The 16,219-nt window shown below is 38.4% G+C and overlaps 1 protein-coding gene across 2 annotated transcripts in view; it reads right to left on the reverse strand.

Annotated features, from left to right (window-relative positions):
* The window catches only part of LOC136864642 (maternal protein tudor), a 356,675-nt gene that overhangs the window by 23,940 nt on the left and 316,516 nt on the right, over positions 1–16,219 (reverse strand). For both annotated transcript variants that reach the window (XM_067141905.2, XM_067141906.2), the window contains one exon: positions 10,900–11,070. In XM_067141905.2, the coding sequence (XP_066998006.2) occupies positions 10,900–11,070 (171 nt within the window). The remainder of the gene's footprint in view (positions 1–10,899; positions 11,071–16,219) is intronic.

The raw sequence follows: 16,219 nt of genomic DNA on the forward strand, positions 1-16,219 counted from the left end.
CAACAACTGTTGCCGTTTGAGAGGGCTCGGATAATTGGACTGTGTGAGGCTGGATTATCGCTAAGGACTGTCGTACCGAGCTCGATAGCTGCAGTCGCTTAAGTGCGGCCAGTATCCAGTATTCGGGAGATAGTGGGTTTGAGCCCCACTGTCGGCAGCCCTCAAGATGGTTTTCCGTGGTTTCCCATTTTCACACCAGGCAAATGCCGGGGCTGTACCTTAATTAAGGCCACAGCCACTTCCTTCCCATTCCTAGGCCTTTCCTGTCCCATCGTCGCCATAAGACATATCAGTGTCGGTGCGACGTAAAAAAAAAAAAAAGGACTGTCGCTGCACATGTTGGCCGACAGGCATCTACAGTACAACATGTATGGCAGAAGTGGTCAAATGAAGGTACCCACACTCGTAGACCTGGCACAGGCCCAGCGCGACAGACAACTGTGAGAGAGGATCGCCGCATCATTCGGATGGCCCGGATGGAACCACATGCAACAGCAGCGCAAATTCGAGCAGCTGTGGCACCCCACGTTACACAACAAACAGTTGGTAATCGCCTGCGTGCAGCTGGCTTACGAGCCCATGTCCCTGCAGAAGGTGTTCCATTGACCCCACAACAACGACGTGTAAGGCTGGCCTGGTGTCGAGAAAGATCGACGTGGGTCGACGAATGGCATAGGATCGTCTTTAGTGATGAATCGCGCTTCTGTCTTGCCCGCAGTGATCGCCGCAATCGTGTGCACCGACGTGCCAGGGAGAGGGGCTGCCCAGATCATCTTGTCGAGAGGCACACAGGGCCAACACCAAGCATCATGGTCCGGGGAGCTATTGGCTTTAATGTGAAATCACAATTAGCACTAGTTGAGGGCACTATGACTGCTCGACAGTACGTTGATAGGGTACTCAATCCAGTGGTTGTCCCTATGATGGCGAACATTGCTAATGGGATGTTTCAGCAGGACAATGCCCGGGTTCACACTGCGCGCATCTCCAGAGAAGCTCTCCATGACATCACAACCATACATTGGCCCACCAGATCCCCGGACCTCAGTTCTTTTGAGCATGTGTGGGACATGATGGGTTGACAACTGGCCAACCGTCCTCAGCCACCCACAACTCTGGAACAACTGACCTGTGCAGTGCAGCAAGCATGGGCCACAATTCCTCAGGAAGCGATCCAGGGCCTTATTGACTCCATGCCTCGACGAATTCATCAATGTATTGCAGGTCGTGGTGGGCACATCCTGTGTTGATTGTTGTCCAAACTTGCGGTCAGAGGAACCTGAAAGTGTAATCATCGAATCACACCCGAACACTCGTCCTGCATGTTCAATTGCAGCAATGTAGCACCACTCCTTCTGGGTGATGCAATTTCCATTTTCTTCAGTGTAATAATAAAATCAGAACAGGAAGTTGTAGGATAAAAATTTGAAATAATTGTTTAAGAAGAGGACAGTCCTCCTCGTGTTAATGATCTTAAATCACATACGTTTAGGCTACTTTCCTGATTAATTCACTTTTTTGGATGAAGATTATGGTAATACGATTTCTTTTATTTGCCTTAGGTTACACCCACTCAGACATGTTTTATCACTACGACGGGATAGATCAAGGCTGGGACTGCAAAGGAAGTGGCAGTGGCATCAATTAAGGCACAGCAGCCCCCGTATTTGCCCGATGTAAAAATGGGAACCACGGAAAACGAGCTATCAGAGCTGTCAGCAGTGGGATTAGACCTCACTATATCCCGAATGCAATCTAAGATCTATAAACTGCGAGCCACGTAGCCAACTCGCTCAGTAGTAGTGGTGATGTAGGACTGAAAGTACTCACATTACTCTGTATCGTTGGCAGAGGGAATGAGGTGACTATGAAATTCGGAACACTGTAGGTGTGGCGTTGGACAGCAAGCGTCTTGTATCATTGTTTCATTTAATAATGAAAATCCACAGCCTGTTGCCAGTCATTTGACCGAGTCAGGAATGGAATGAATGAAGCCCCCATCCAGCAGTGAGGATAGGAAATGTGCCGGCTGCCGAAGCCTGTCACACTCTTCTGGGGCAATGATAAATGACTGACAGATGAAATGTAATGTTAATGGAGAGCGTTGCTGGAACGAAAGATGACAGGGTAAACCGGAGCCTCTGCTTTGTCCAGCACAAATCTTACATGGAGTGACCGGGATATGAACCACAGTATCCAGCGGTGAGAGGCCGGCATGCTTCTGCCTGAGCCATAAAGGCTTCCCCATTTAATAATAAATAGTGATGTTGCTTTTTTCATCCTACCAACTACTTTGTACGGTTTTCGAAGAAGCTGAGGTGCAGGAGTTTAGTCCCTCCGGAGTTCCTTTAAGGGCCGGTAAATCTACTGACACATAGGACGTATTTGAGCACCTTCACATACCAAATATGCCAACCTGGGCTCGGAAAGCCAGCGCTCTATCGTCTGAGCCAATCAGCCAGGCAGGGCACCGTTTATCATGTTTCGCTGTTTGGTCAGTTCCTACAAGAAAATAAAAGCAGGCCTCCCCTACACGTGCGGAATTGTGCTACACAGGCAACGTAATTCTGCTAATCCCCCAAAACTGTGTACATTAGTAAACAAATTTGATTGAAAGATTATATATCCTTTGTTTCTCTTCTAAAAATTTATGCAACTGCATGCCGCACACGTAGAGAGCATAATTTATTCAATCTAATCTGTTGAAGGTAACACATTATAAGCGGAAGAAATTATATGGGCGGCCCTTAATCTATGGCATCGCTATTTCGCCTTGGCACCACCCAGAGCTCTGTAACAGCCATGTTAGCCACTCTATAGTCTTCTTTCTAGCTCGATGATAACTCCTCATTCTATAAACAAACATTTGCCCCAATTTGTTCTATTTGAATTCCAACTTTGTCTTCATACTGTGATCTTTAATACAGCTGAACCTGCTTTATATGTAACTCTGTTCTACGTAATTCGTATTTATACGTAATTTCCTTTTGGTCCTGGCAAAATATAATTTAAAAGTGTGTTAATTAAACCTTACTGTATTTATACGTAATCTGTTTATATGCAATTCGCTGTTGTATGTATTAAGTGCCAGTGAAATATAACAGAGTTTTGTGTAATTGTAATGAGAATGTGCTTTTTAAAAAGAAACTTCTGTATTTACGAAGTTTCCTCTTTGTCAGCGTAGGCAGAAGTAGAGCGATCGGGTTTCGGTGCTGAAACAGAACACAGAGTTTCGCCGAGTGACATTGTTGACCCTTACTTACTGGCGCCTTAACAAAGGCAAGTCCCCTTCGCTCCTCCTCTACCTTCATCAGTTTTGACACGCTGCCAAAGATTAAGATACATTATAAGCAAAGTGGGTGGTTTCGGTGCGGAAACAAAAGAAAATACAGTAAATTTGTTTGAATATGAGAATTTCTTTCGTGGGAACAACGGAGATGTAAAATGTCCACGATGCCGGTATCTGGTGTTTACTGTTGAACAGTAATTTTGTCATTCAGTTGCTTTTGATTAGCCATGGAGAATAGAAAAAGGAAAGGTTATATGAGAAGTGGACGCTAATCCACACAAAACAAAAACTGAAATCGCTTAAGACTTCGGGATTGCTTATACCACGCTATGTAGTCATCAATAAAAGAAACGCTATTTTGGATGAGTTCTTAAAACTGGGTTCAAAATCAGCAAAGCACAGCCGTCAGCAAGAAGGATGGTACGTACATTTGGAGAAAGCACTTTTCACATGGTTCCAGCAAAAGCGGGCTGCAGCTCTACCAATTAGTGGAGACATGCTGAAGGCAAAGGCGACAGATTTAGCTAAAATGATGAGTATCACTGCTGCTTTCAAGGCTTCGCCAGGATGGCTGCAAGGATTTAAAGATCGTCACGGAAAAACAGGGAGAACAATTTGCGGTAACTCAAAATCTGTGGATGACGTCACGGTGCAACACTGGAAAGAAGAGGTTCTGTCGGGTATCGTAAGCGATTATCAGCCTCCAAACGTTTACAACTGTGATGAGACCGGCCTATTCTACAATCTCCTTCCTAATAAAACATTAGCTGAAAAAGGTGACTCATGTCATGGAGGGAAGTAAAGTAAAATTCGTGTAACAGTACTTCTCGCTAACAATGCAGATGGATCTGACAAACTTCCTCCACTTGTGATAGGATAATTGAAGAATCCGAGGTGTTTTATGAGTGAGAAAACAAAACTTAAGGAATATGTATCCAATGGAACAGTGGTTGAAAAAACTGGACATAAAATGAAAAAGAAACAGAAGAAAATCCTTCTTCTTATGGATCGATGTGCAGCAAATCCACCTCAAATCGTTCCGGAGAATGTCCGAGAGGAATTTTTCCCTCCTAACTGTACCAGTGTTCTACAACCGCTTGATTTGGGCATCATTGCAAATTTCAAAGTGCATTATAGAAAAATGCTGGTTCAACATTTAATAACACTGAGAGATGCAGGAAATGAACCTCTCTCCATTAATTTGCTACAAGCCATGGACTTTATTTTGGCTGCCTGGAAGCAGGTGTCATCCTCCACAATCAGCAACTGTTTCCACAAAGCTGGAGTCTTACTAGAAGAGGCTGCCTCTAATGATGATTATGGATACGAAGTTTTGTCTGGCAATAAGCTAACGCTGCCGGAGGGTGTAGAATTCGATACTTTTGTGCATTTCGATGACAATCTGGCTGTATATGGAGAACTACTGTATGAAGAGATTATTGCTAATGTATGCCAACAATGGACCAGCTACAAGCTACATTGGAGATGGAGATAACGACTTAAATCTTGACGCCTGAACTGAGTGAAGTGTTAAGTGCAATCGAAGTGTGTAGGCGTTAAATCAGTGTGAAAAGTTGTAGTGAAAATGCTTTGAATTCATTACTAAGTTTGCTAAAGAATGCAAGAAAAGTGAAACAAGGCAAACTATCTGATTTCTTTAAGGCTGGGCCAAGTTCAAAATAATATTTTCTGTCTTAATGTATTTATTATCTGCAAGTATTAAACGTGTAGGTCTATTCCATTGGTTTTTCAGTAAATATGTGATGTATTGTGTAAATCTGATATCTAAGTAATTCTGAGTTACAAGTAGTTTTTTCTCTTCCCCTTAATATATGTATAAGTCAGGTTCAACTGTACTTTTTAAAAACTCTCATCAACTTTATTCATCTAGTAATGTCATTCAACGCCATTTCGCCCCTGACAGTTCGGAACATACTGCTTATAATTTATAAAACATACGTTTTTAAATTTTGTATTCACTTCATATGGTCAGGATCATCCTGCTACAATATGCGACCATAGACGGTACTAACTGCGACTGTCTGGCTGAAAGTCAAGTGGCCATTACCAAACTTGACATCCAAGGGCGGGGACCAATAGCTGTAGGTGGAGGAACTATCCCTTTGGAGGCCAGGTGAAGCCTCTGTGTAGGAAATTAGACATATATTCACTGGGAAGGAGACCATGGTCAACAGTTTAGATGACAGAATAGGTCTCCAGTCCCAACAGCAAATAAAATGGAAGAACCTTCCCTTAAATATTAGAAATTTCATTTTGGTTCCATATTGATGTCACTAAACATGTACAAATGCAAATGTGAAAGATCCACCAATTTTATACATCATATATTCAGATAAAATTACTACCTTACTTTAAATTTTTTTAATTTAATGCCCTCTTTTCAATAAACTTATTTTAATTCAAATTTTTTTTCTTTCCCGCACTTCAGGTCCCGCATTGGATCGACAACTTTTTGGTTTCACAACAATCCTTCTGTCAATGCCGTTAACACGATCCACTTGCTTAATTACTTTATAACTATTGTTTACCTTATGACAACAGATGACAGGCCACTACCAAGTTACATATTATCAACAGATGATAATAATAATAATAATAATAATAATAATGTTATTTGCTTTACGTCCCACTAACTACTTTTACGGTCTTCGGAGATGCCGAGGTGCTGGAATTTAGTCCCGCAGGAGTTCTTTTACGTGCCAGTAAATCTACGGACATGAGGCTGTCGTATTTGAGCACCTTCAAATACCACCGGACTGAGCCAGGATCGAACCTGCCAAGTTGGGGTTAGAAGGCCAGCGCCTTAATCATCTGAGCCACTCAGCCCGGCATCAACAGATGAATAATGATTTACATCAGCTTTTAGATGTCTATATTCAGCATTCATCCAGTGTTTATTCATGCCATGCTTAAGGCTTTAAGGCATTACACAGTGACAAAGACTTTTTAAACCATTTGTTAATATTTTTTCACTTCTATTTTATTATTCGACCATCAAGTCCCTAAATTGTAAATTTTGTAAGAATGCTTTTAAGCACCATCACATTGTATATTTCATCCATTTAATGTCATTTTATTACTAATGGTCTATATTTTGTATTATAATATACATATATCTTTGTTCATTTGACCTATTGTGGCTGATGATGGTGTCCACAGACATCGAAACCGGTCCCTAATAAAAATGTTGTGATCTTGTATTAGCAACATATTTTGTATTGATATAAGGTGGATCATTTGTACTCTCCTTTATTGTATGTTAGCAAATACTAGCACATGTTTCGTCCTCCAATTATTGGACATCTTCGGCTAATACCATCAGTACTAAATCATTAAAACTAAAATATTAGATGAACAACGGAATAAAATCTATGAGAAACTAGTGTATGACTCATTAAAATCTAAAATCCATCAAGTTGTAAAATCACACATATTGTGGCAAGCTAATCATTAAAGTCTTAAACACATTAAAGGACAATTTTAAGACTTTCGTGATTAGCTTGCCAGAATATGTGATTTTACAACTTGATAGATGCACTTTCTATTCATATTTTAATTTGATGTTTCGTTTTAGATTTTTAATGAGTCATACACTAGTTTCCCATAGATTTTCTTCTTCTTCTATTTTGGCTATGTGAGTTCATCTTAATCCTTTTCTTGAGATTTTTTTGATGACTGTGGTATTACCATTGTCTGCCTTTGTTATTAATAGATTTTTATGCTTAATTTTGTCTTAGACTTTCCTGAGTTGAATATTATCAGTTTTGCTTCTATAGTTGTTGTTGTTGTTGTTAATCTTGTTTTTGTATTGCGGTACGGTAATTTCTTCCTAACCTCGAGTCTGATCTCATCGTGTAAATCATGGGGAACTTTATTTAGAGCATTTTCAGTTTCAGCAATGATGGCTGTGAGGTTATGAAAGGTTGATGTGTTTTCCCCAATTGTGTTTAGGGTTTGCTCAATATATTGGTCTTTGTTTTATCGAAGTTTGTGTCTGTTAAATTCATTATGGGTGGGTGGAAGGTGTGTTCGTTTCCTAATGTGTGTTGTTTCTGGATTGCTAGGTTAGTTATTTTGTCTTGGGTTAATTGTTGGAAGTTGTCCCAAAAGCTTCGTGCTAAAACATTGGATGCTCCTAGGTGTGTTTTGTAGAGTTTGGTTTGAAGGTACTGTTTTTCCCTATAAAGGAATTTTATTTATTCTGTTAACCATATTTTATTAGTCTTTTTCTGTGTGTTCCGTGTCTGGATGGTGTTCCTGTTGTATCTCTTTAGGAAGTTCGGTACTAAGTTACTAGATAGGCATTCTCTTAAAAAGGCAATGTTCTTAATCACATTCGCTATTTTAATCTTCAGATTCTGATATCTGAAAGCAATGTTCTTTGCCTGGTTGGCTGAGATACTATAATCTATCAGCCTCAAATTATCAATACGGACCATGAAGTTGATAGATTATAGTGATTGGACTTAACAGGTGCCTGCCATTGGAACAGTGGAGGATATGTATGGCGTTTAAAACATTTTCTTGTCGTTGGTCAGCATCTGCACTTTCATTGTAATCAGTGTCATTACTATAATCATTATCCTCGAAATCACTAAAATCAGAATATTCATCTCCTGATTCTACTGTGGATAAAATCCTTATAACCTTGAATTCGGCACAAATGCGCTCTTTGCTGGCGAACCACATATCTTACTCATCTCTGATGAGGACCTCTCTGCCAGCTTGTGCGCTGGACATCCTACAGCTGTTAAAACAGTGTCATATTTGTAATAATAATTCATGAATGAATCAACGGGTAGTCATTACATAACTTTTCATCTCCTGCAGAGAGATGGCTGTATTCGCCCACGGAATTTGAATGATTTCTGATGTCAACATTGCGAGTATTGCATAGGTATAATTGGATGTGTCTCGCTCGTAATATTACAGGCACAGAACAGTAGTGGTCATTCTCTGCAGCGATGTAAAGGTTAAACAAGATGTGGTAACGAGGTGGAATTCCACCTTCCTTATGCTTGAGAGGATTATTGATGTCCAACGAGCTCCAATCTCAACAATTGCCTTAAACTAGCCTGATCTGCCACAGCTAACTAGCAATGACATCGAAAAGATAAAGCAAGACTTGAAGTACTCAGAGCTTTCAAACTGGTTACAAAAGAAATGAGCAGTGAGAGATAGTAACAGCTTCTAAAGTAATTCTGTTGAGCCAGTTATATAAACAATGGTGTACCCATTTCATAAATAACTCTGCAATGCGTACGGAAGTCCAAGAGATGGCTCAAAAGATACTGGAAGCTCTCACAGTAAGATTTAGAAATATGAAGGAGAATGCCAGATGTTCATAGGCAACAGCCACAGACCCATGCTATAAATTACATGGTTTTGTGGATAAAAGTTGTTATAACTCCTGCAAACAAGGACATGTCTGCTCCTGTGAAAGTCACCAACTTCCTGTCAGCTCAGATATTTTTCTGCTATTGCCCTCTGAGAAAAGGAGCCTTCAAAGCTAAAGTTTTGAGTTTTTTCAGGAGTCTACATCCAAAATCAGCTGTGATAATTCAAGTGCATAAGTTCTTTCAAGACCCATTGTTGCATCTAAAAGGAAATTCACTTGTTTGGTGGTCAGAAAGACAACACGTGTACCCTTCTCTCCACAAACTGGCAATGAAGCGTTTGTGTGGTCGTTACTTCAACGGCTTGTGAGAAACTTTTTTCAGAAGCAGGACAGACTATAACTCAGAGAAGGAGCAGACTCACAGGAAAAAGAGTGTCCCAAATTTTATTTTTAAATTATAATTTACATGAGTGATGTGTATTTCGGGCAATAAAATTTATGCAAATAGTTTGTACGTAAATTTGCACTTTCAAGGAAGCTCTGTGGACACATTTTATGCTCCAGTAAGGTTCATCTTTAAACTTGATGCTGCTACTTACAATCATTCTATTGTCATGGATGTTCTGGTAGATTAGTCTAAAAATCTTACCCGATCTGTTTTTCAAATGTTATTAAATTAAGTACTACCTCTTTTTACATGTAGGATATTAGTTTTAAGAATTTATCCTTTTATTATACCTAATTTATTTCATCTTCATTTAATCTTATCACTCATCATTCTCGTATTACTATTAATTTAATTAGTATTAAATCTATTATTGTAAAGTGATACAATGTAATATATGTATATTTCAGTGCCTGGTTAGATGGAGGAGAAGGCCTGAAGGCTTAATCTTGGCAGGTAAAATAAAACATTACTAACTACTTTTACGGTTTTCGGAGTGATGGTGCTGTGAGGCAACCTTTGTTGTATTCATGCAATTCATTCATGCTAGACAATTTCTTTTCCAAATGAGTATTTTTAGAACATGACTATTTTTTCTTTTGGAGCAGTTATAAGATTGTTACATCATAAACACTTCAACACACAAATCAAAATTTAAGTGAAATGGTTATGTTCTGAAAAACTTTATTTTATGACACTTGAATGATAATTTTCAAAATTCTGACTTGACTCTCTAGTGTTTTTGTCAAATGATATACTGGCATCGTAAGAATTTGTCTTTGACTTTAATATTTTTAATTTTTTATATTTAGTACTTTACATATTTTTTTTCTGGTAGTCTTTGGTTCTACTGGTTTTTTTCCTATGGATTTTCTGACATGATCAGTTCATCTATCACATAGTAGAAACTTTGTTTGGAAAATATTCATCTTGCCTCCATTCCATTTTACACTAGCTTCTGCTGTTGCTAATGATGATATCAGACAGCTCCTCATGAACCTCATTTTCATTTCAAGAATCTTTTTCGGAAAAACCAGGAATCAAACATAAACCCTCTGGAAGAAAAGGAACCGAAGATGCCACCCAACACATTGGGACTGGTAGTCTTCTATACTTATGCACTCCAAAACATCAATCCCCTGAACTGATATTTGAACATGTGATGTGAAACACACATAGTACGTAAAGGAAAAGTTTGAATTAACATGTATAACTGTTAACATGAAAATAATCAGATATTGCAATCAGACAAGGAACAAGTAAGGCAAATTACATAAATACTTTGAAAAATAGAGGCATCACAACTGAGAAAGTCTTTGAACTTGGACTAAAACACAGATAGTGATCTGACAAGGAACAAGTAAGGCAAATTACATAAATACTTTGAAAAATAGAGGCATCACAACTGAGAAAGTCTTTGAACTTGGACTAAAACACAGATAGAACAGAGAAAGTGATTTAGCTTACTTACATACTTTTAAGATAAAGCATAGCCCAGTTGTACTTGTGAAATATAACATTACTCATATATTAATGTTATTGGTTTTACGTCAAAATAACCAATTTTTAAAAATGAGCTTCGGAGATGGCGGGGTGCCAGTAGTTGTATTTGAGCATCTTCAAGTACCACCAGACTGGGCTGGGATTGAACCCGCCAACTTGAGCTTGACCTCCTGAGCTATTCAGCCCAGCTTATTCGTATATTATGATACAAGTTCTTGTCTATAAGCACTCAACAGGAACTAATAAGATGAAAGTCTGTTTCACACACAACGCAGTTGTGAAAGCTAAACATTCAATACTTACATTACATTGATTAATGGTACACTGACTCCCATAGTCAACAAAATCCACAAGAAAACCACTGGATTCCAAGGACTTTACGAGTTTTCCACGATACCATTGAGTTCCATCAGGTGTTACCAAACATAAATCATTGAAGTTCTCTACATCCTCAATGTGGAGAGGCTGCTTGTCCTGAAAAATTACAATAAAGGACACATGAGTTTTGTATTACAGCAGTTGAAACATATCTACACTTATCAGATTATCCTGGATGGTCAACTTAAACAGGGAGGGAAAAAAGTTCCTGACTGAAAGCAACAATAAATGCTTCTGAGTACTTCTAACTTCAGTTGTCATTTCTTCTTTCCAAATATCTGTCCCATTACACAGGGTCTGCTTAACTTAAGAGTCATTACTTTACTCATTTAATATTAATGCTTCATATGCAAAGTGCCGAGATATGAAATACACTACTCAAACTGAAAATTGTAATTATAGAATGGGTTTAAATAATTCAGCTTTGATTTATTTATTTATCACCAACAGAGCCAATATTAATACTATAATAATGTTAAGGTCTATTTACACTTAGCAGTGAGGTGAACGTGACGTGACCAGCACGTAAGCCCACCACCTGTAATCTCACAGCGATTTCCATTCACACTATAATGTGGCATGATTGGCATCAGTCAGTGTTTTCTATAGTAATAAATACCACGGAAAATGGTGAGATTCTCAGAAATTGATTTATAGATGATTGCTCTTGGTTTGGAAGAAGAGGAGGAGCAACAAGTGAAAAAACAGAAGTGGGTTGACCAGGCCCAGAAAAAAAAACAGAACAGAAGAATTTGCCACTCTTTATAAGGAATTGACAGACGATGGAGAAAAGTTTCATAAATACTTCAGAATGTTGGAAAATGCATTTAACATTCTGTTGAACAAATTGGAAGTCAACCTGAAAAAACGGAGCACAAAAAGGAGAAAAGCCATTCTCCAAGGGAACAACTCACATTTTGCTTGAGGTATGTAAGGTAGAATAGCATTACATTAGCCTATAAATTTTGAATTCATATTTAAAAAAAAAAAATTCAACTTAAACTACGTTTACAAATATTTTCAAATGTTCCTGTTAAATAATTTGTCTTGATCTTAAATTAAAATCTTAATTTACAAATATTGGGTAACATAAATTAGCATTTTAATAAAAGTTTATAAAAACATTTTCATGATTTAAAACAACTCATCTGTACAAATGTATTTTGGTTCAATTTCAATATGTTCAATACGTTCTCAAAACACTGTTGCACTGAATAGTTCAGGGAAATTGTCCGTTACCCTTGACCAATACTAAAATGTTGATTTTCATTCACTACAACACATTCATTGTAGCTTCCTGCAGGAGGAAGCTGTCCAAAGTATGTTGGGGTAGAGTGATGAGAAACTGCAGATGATCCTGCACTTGGCTCTTCTCCCATGAGCATTTTAAGCTCGTAATTTTGCACGGCGGCAAATATACCTGCTTTAGCATAATGCCAGTAACATGGGGGCAGTTTTTCCAATGCTGGAGCTATTCCTGATAAAAAATGCATCAACAATATCTGGTGATTGGATTGAAGGAGAGCACATACTTTCTTTTATAAGATACTTTTAAGTGGCACTTTTGGGAGGATTTTTTTTCTGTAATGAAAGTTTTAGTTTTTTAGACTGTGTAGAGTAGTAATAATAATAATAATAATAATAATAATAATAATAATAATAATAATAATAATAATAATAATAATAATGTTATTTGCTTTACGTCCCACTAACTACTTTTTACAGTCTTCAGAGACGCCGAGGTGCCAGAATTTAGTCCTGCAGGAGTTCTTTTACGTGCCAGTAAATCTACCAACACGAGGCTGTCGTATTTGAGCACCTTCAAATACCACCGGACTGAGCCAGGATCGAACCTGCCAAGTTGGGGTTAGAAGGCCAGCGCCTTAACTGTCTGAGCCACTCAGTCCGGCAGTGTGTGTAGAGTACTGTAAGGAGTCTATCTGTGTTGGAGCAGAAAACGTGTGACATTGCGACTGCTCATTCACTGGACTGTTGAATTGTGTAGCAATTTGTTGTGTCTCATTGTTTACTGTATTATCATTTTCTTTATCTCCTGACAGTTCCTGGTTTCTTACCATGTCACCAATGTTGCTCCTCGTCTCCCTCTTATTCAAGAATTCTTTCAAAAAATCTCAGCTGCTCTGAATATTTGTAGAGTTTTACATTTGACCATTCACAGTAGTATTTTTCATTACAGACTTCTTAAAATTTTCCCTTATGTTGCCCCATCTGGTTTTACAAGATTACCCTGAAAATAAAACCACTGGCTATATTGATTTATTATTCATTAAATCGTAAACAAATCTATAGTTAATACCAACATAGTGAGTCGGTTATTGGACATTATCCTTTTTTTCCCCCAGCTAACTCATTCCTGGTTGCCAGCGTTTCGCCCCAGGGTGCTAATTTGGGCACATCAGTTGGTAAATAGCACACCTACCAAGACGCATGGTTAGTGCAAACCGTGGAGGCCTCTGCGTAGGCTATTTGGAGCCACTGGCAGTGCCAATGCACTATGAGAGACTTTGTCTCATTTTCAAAAAGAATTATGCCTGACTGGCTATCAGATGATATAGATGTTGATTCTCATAGGGAACCTGAAATATATGTCCTGAATGAGTACATTTATAATACCAATATGCACTGCTCAAAAATATCAGACGGACAAGAACTTAATCACATGTATCATGTAACTAATCCATGATTAAGATATATAACATTGCTCTTATTTTTCCAAAATGTTTTAAGAATGAGAGGAATCCTCCACAATTAGTTGGAAAGCCATGGCTTTGTCACAGTAGTGAAATATATCGTGCTATGTCTCAGAGTGAAATGGACGAGCAAAGTCTCAGTCTGTCATCTAGTGAGTGTAAGTAAAGAGTACATCTCTATACTCTTTGTGTACATTTCATCAGTCAAAATGAGGTATCTGAACGAGGCAGAATGTGTTTGGGCATTGATATTACTGCAGAAAGTTTGGACTATTCGTGCAATGTCTACAGAGCTTAAGGCGACACTCCGGAGATAAAAAGATATTTTTATCTAATGCATGGATTTTCAAGAAACTGTGTGTGAATGTCACCTACATAAAAGTAGAGATATCACAAGCATTTCTTTCAAATACAATTAATAGTTTTTCCAAAATAAATTTTTTGACATTTTTAATTTCGTTTTTCATGAAATTTAACATGTTAATGTAAATTCGTAATTAGGTAGAAAATACTTCTTTTATTATTTACCAATTTTTCTGCACATAAATTATACAAGGAGATATATTGTAACTACACCTACCACTACTATTAATCTCCTTCACACAATATACTTCAAATTTTGTTGAGCGCCAGTTGCTGTAATAAGCAACAAAATTCCGAGAGCATGCCTCTTATCCCAACTATCTCAATGCAGTGAGCTCGCAGTTGCGATCAACAGTACTCTGTAAGAAGGAACTAGGCTCCCAGACGAAACTATCTTTACATCGGTCTGTTTTCAGACCAACTTTGCTTTACGGGAGCGAAAGCTCGGTGGACTCAGGATATCTTATTCATAAATTAGAAGTAACAGACATGAAAGTAGCAGGAATGATTGCTGGTACAAACAGGAACAATGGCAGGAGGGTACTCGGAATGAGGAGATAAAGGCTAATTTAGGAACGAACTCGATGGATGAAGCTGTACGCATAAACCAGCTTTGGTGGTGGGGTCATGTGAGGTGAATGGAGGAGGATAGGTTACCTAGGAGAATAATGGACTCTGCTATGGAGGGTAAGAGAAGTAGAGGTAGACCAAGACGACGATGGTTAGACTCAGTTTCTAGCGATTTAAAGATAAGAGGTATAGAACTAAATGAGGCCACAGCACTAGTTGCAAATCGAGGATTGTGGCGACGTTTGTAAATTCACAGAGGCTTGCAGACTGAACGCTGAAAGGCATAACAGTTATAATGATAATGTATGTAATGTAATGTATGTACAAAATTCTACTTATAATATCTCCTGTACTTCCAAATACAGTCAACTCATATACAGTATGTGGAATTACTTCAAATAATACTATACAACTGGCATAAGATTAACATTTACATTGCATTTATTTACCTTTACCCATTTTGGAACCTTAGTAGCATAATGACCTGCTGCGTCTTAACCAGAACCCCTCTTGCCACCACTTTTCAAAGTTCCTGAAGGGCCTTCACAGCTACCGTAGCGTCCCAGGGCCCTCGAAGTCCCCACTGTACTTCACCCCTACAGGCAGTCCCCTACTTTGGCTGTCCAAACTCCTTAGATCAGGGGATGGAATTAATTTATTCACACACAGTTTTTATTTACTATAACCTGCACTGGTCGAATGCCCTCTAACATTTCATTTATTTTCTCTGTTGCTGTTTATTCTCTTCTTGCATCTGTACAGATTTTGGAAAAGGATCAAACACTACCCCTGGTAAACTGTTCCACTCCTTCACGCCCTTCCCAATGAATGAAAATTTCCCCAATCGCTTCTGCTAAAATTCCTTCTAATTTTATACTTGTGGTCAGTCCTGCCGATATAATTATTTTCCAACTGAAGCCTCTCACGGATATCTCCCCATGCTGCTTCTCCTCTATAGGCTCTATATAATCCTGTAAGTCTAGTTTTCTCCATTCTCCTACTTAAAGTTTCCCACCCAAGTTCCTTTAACATTTCTGATACACTACTCTTTCTCCTGAAATCCCCTGTTACAAATCTTGCTGCTTTCCTCTGCACACTATCTATTTCTTTTATTAGGTATTCTTGGTGAGGATCCCAAACACTCTTTGCATATTCCAATAATGGACGAACCACAGTTAAGTAACTTTTCTCTTTTAATTCTTTGTTGCATCCTTTAAGTAGCCTCATTATGACATGTAACGATCTGTATGCTTTCCCAACAATGTCATCCACATGACCCTTCCAGTGCAAATTACTTTCAAATCTCACACCTAAGTATTTGCACTTGCCATCTTTTGGGATAACTACCTCATCCAAAGTATAATCAAGTTCAGTTTTAAAACACCTGTTTGTAAATGTTGTAACAGTTGATTTGCCTCCATTAACCTTCATATTGTTTTCTTCAACCCATTGTTGGATACTCTCAAGGTCCCTTTATAATTCTGAACAATCCTCAATGTTATTTATTTCCCTATAAGCAATTATGTCATCTGCATACAATTTGATTTTTGATGTTATATTATTCCCTAAATCATTTGCGTATATTAAGAAAAGTAATGGAC

The sequence above is a fragment of the Anabrus simplex genome, chromosome 2 (genome assembly GCF_040414725.1).
Source record: "Anabrus simplex isolate iqAnaSimp1 chromosome 2, ASM4041472v1, whole genome shotgun sequence".
Lineage (NCBI taxonomy): Eukaryota > Metazoa > Arthropoda > Insecta > Orthoptera > Tettigoniidae > Anabrus > Anabrus simplex.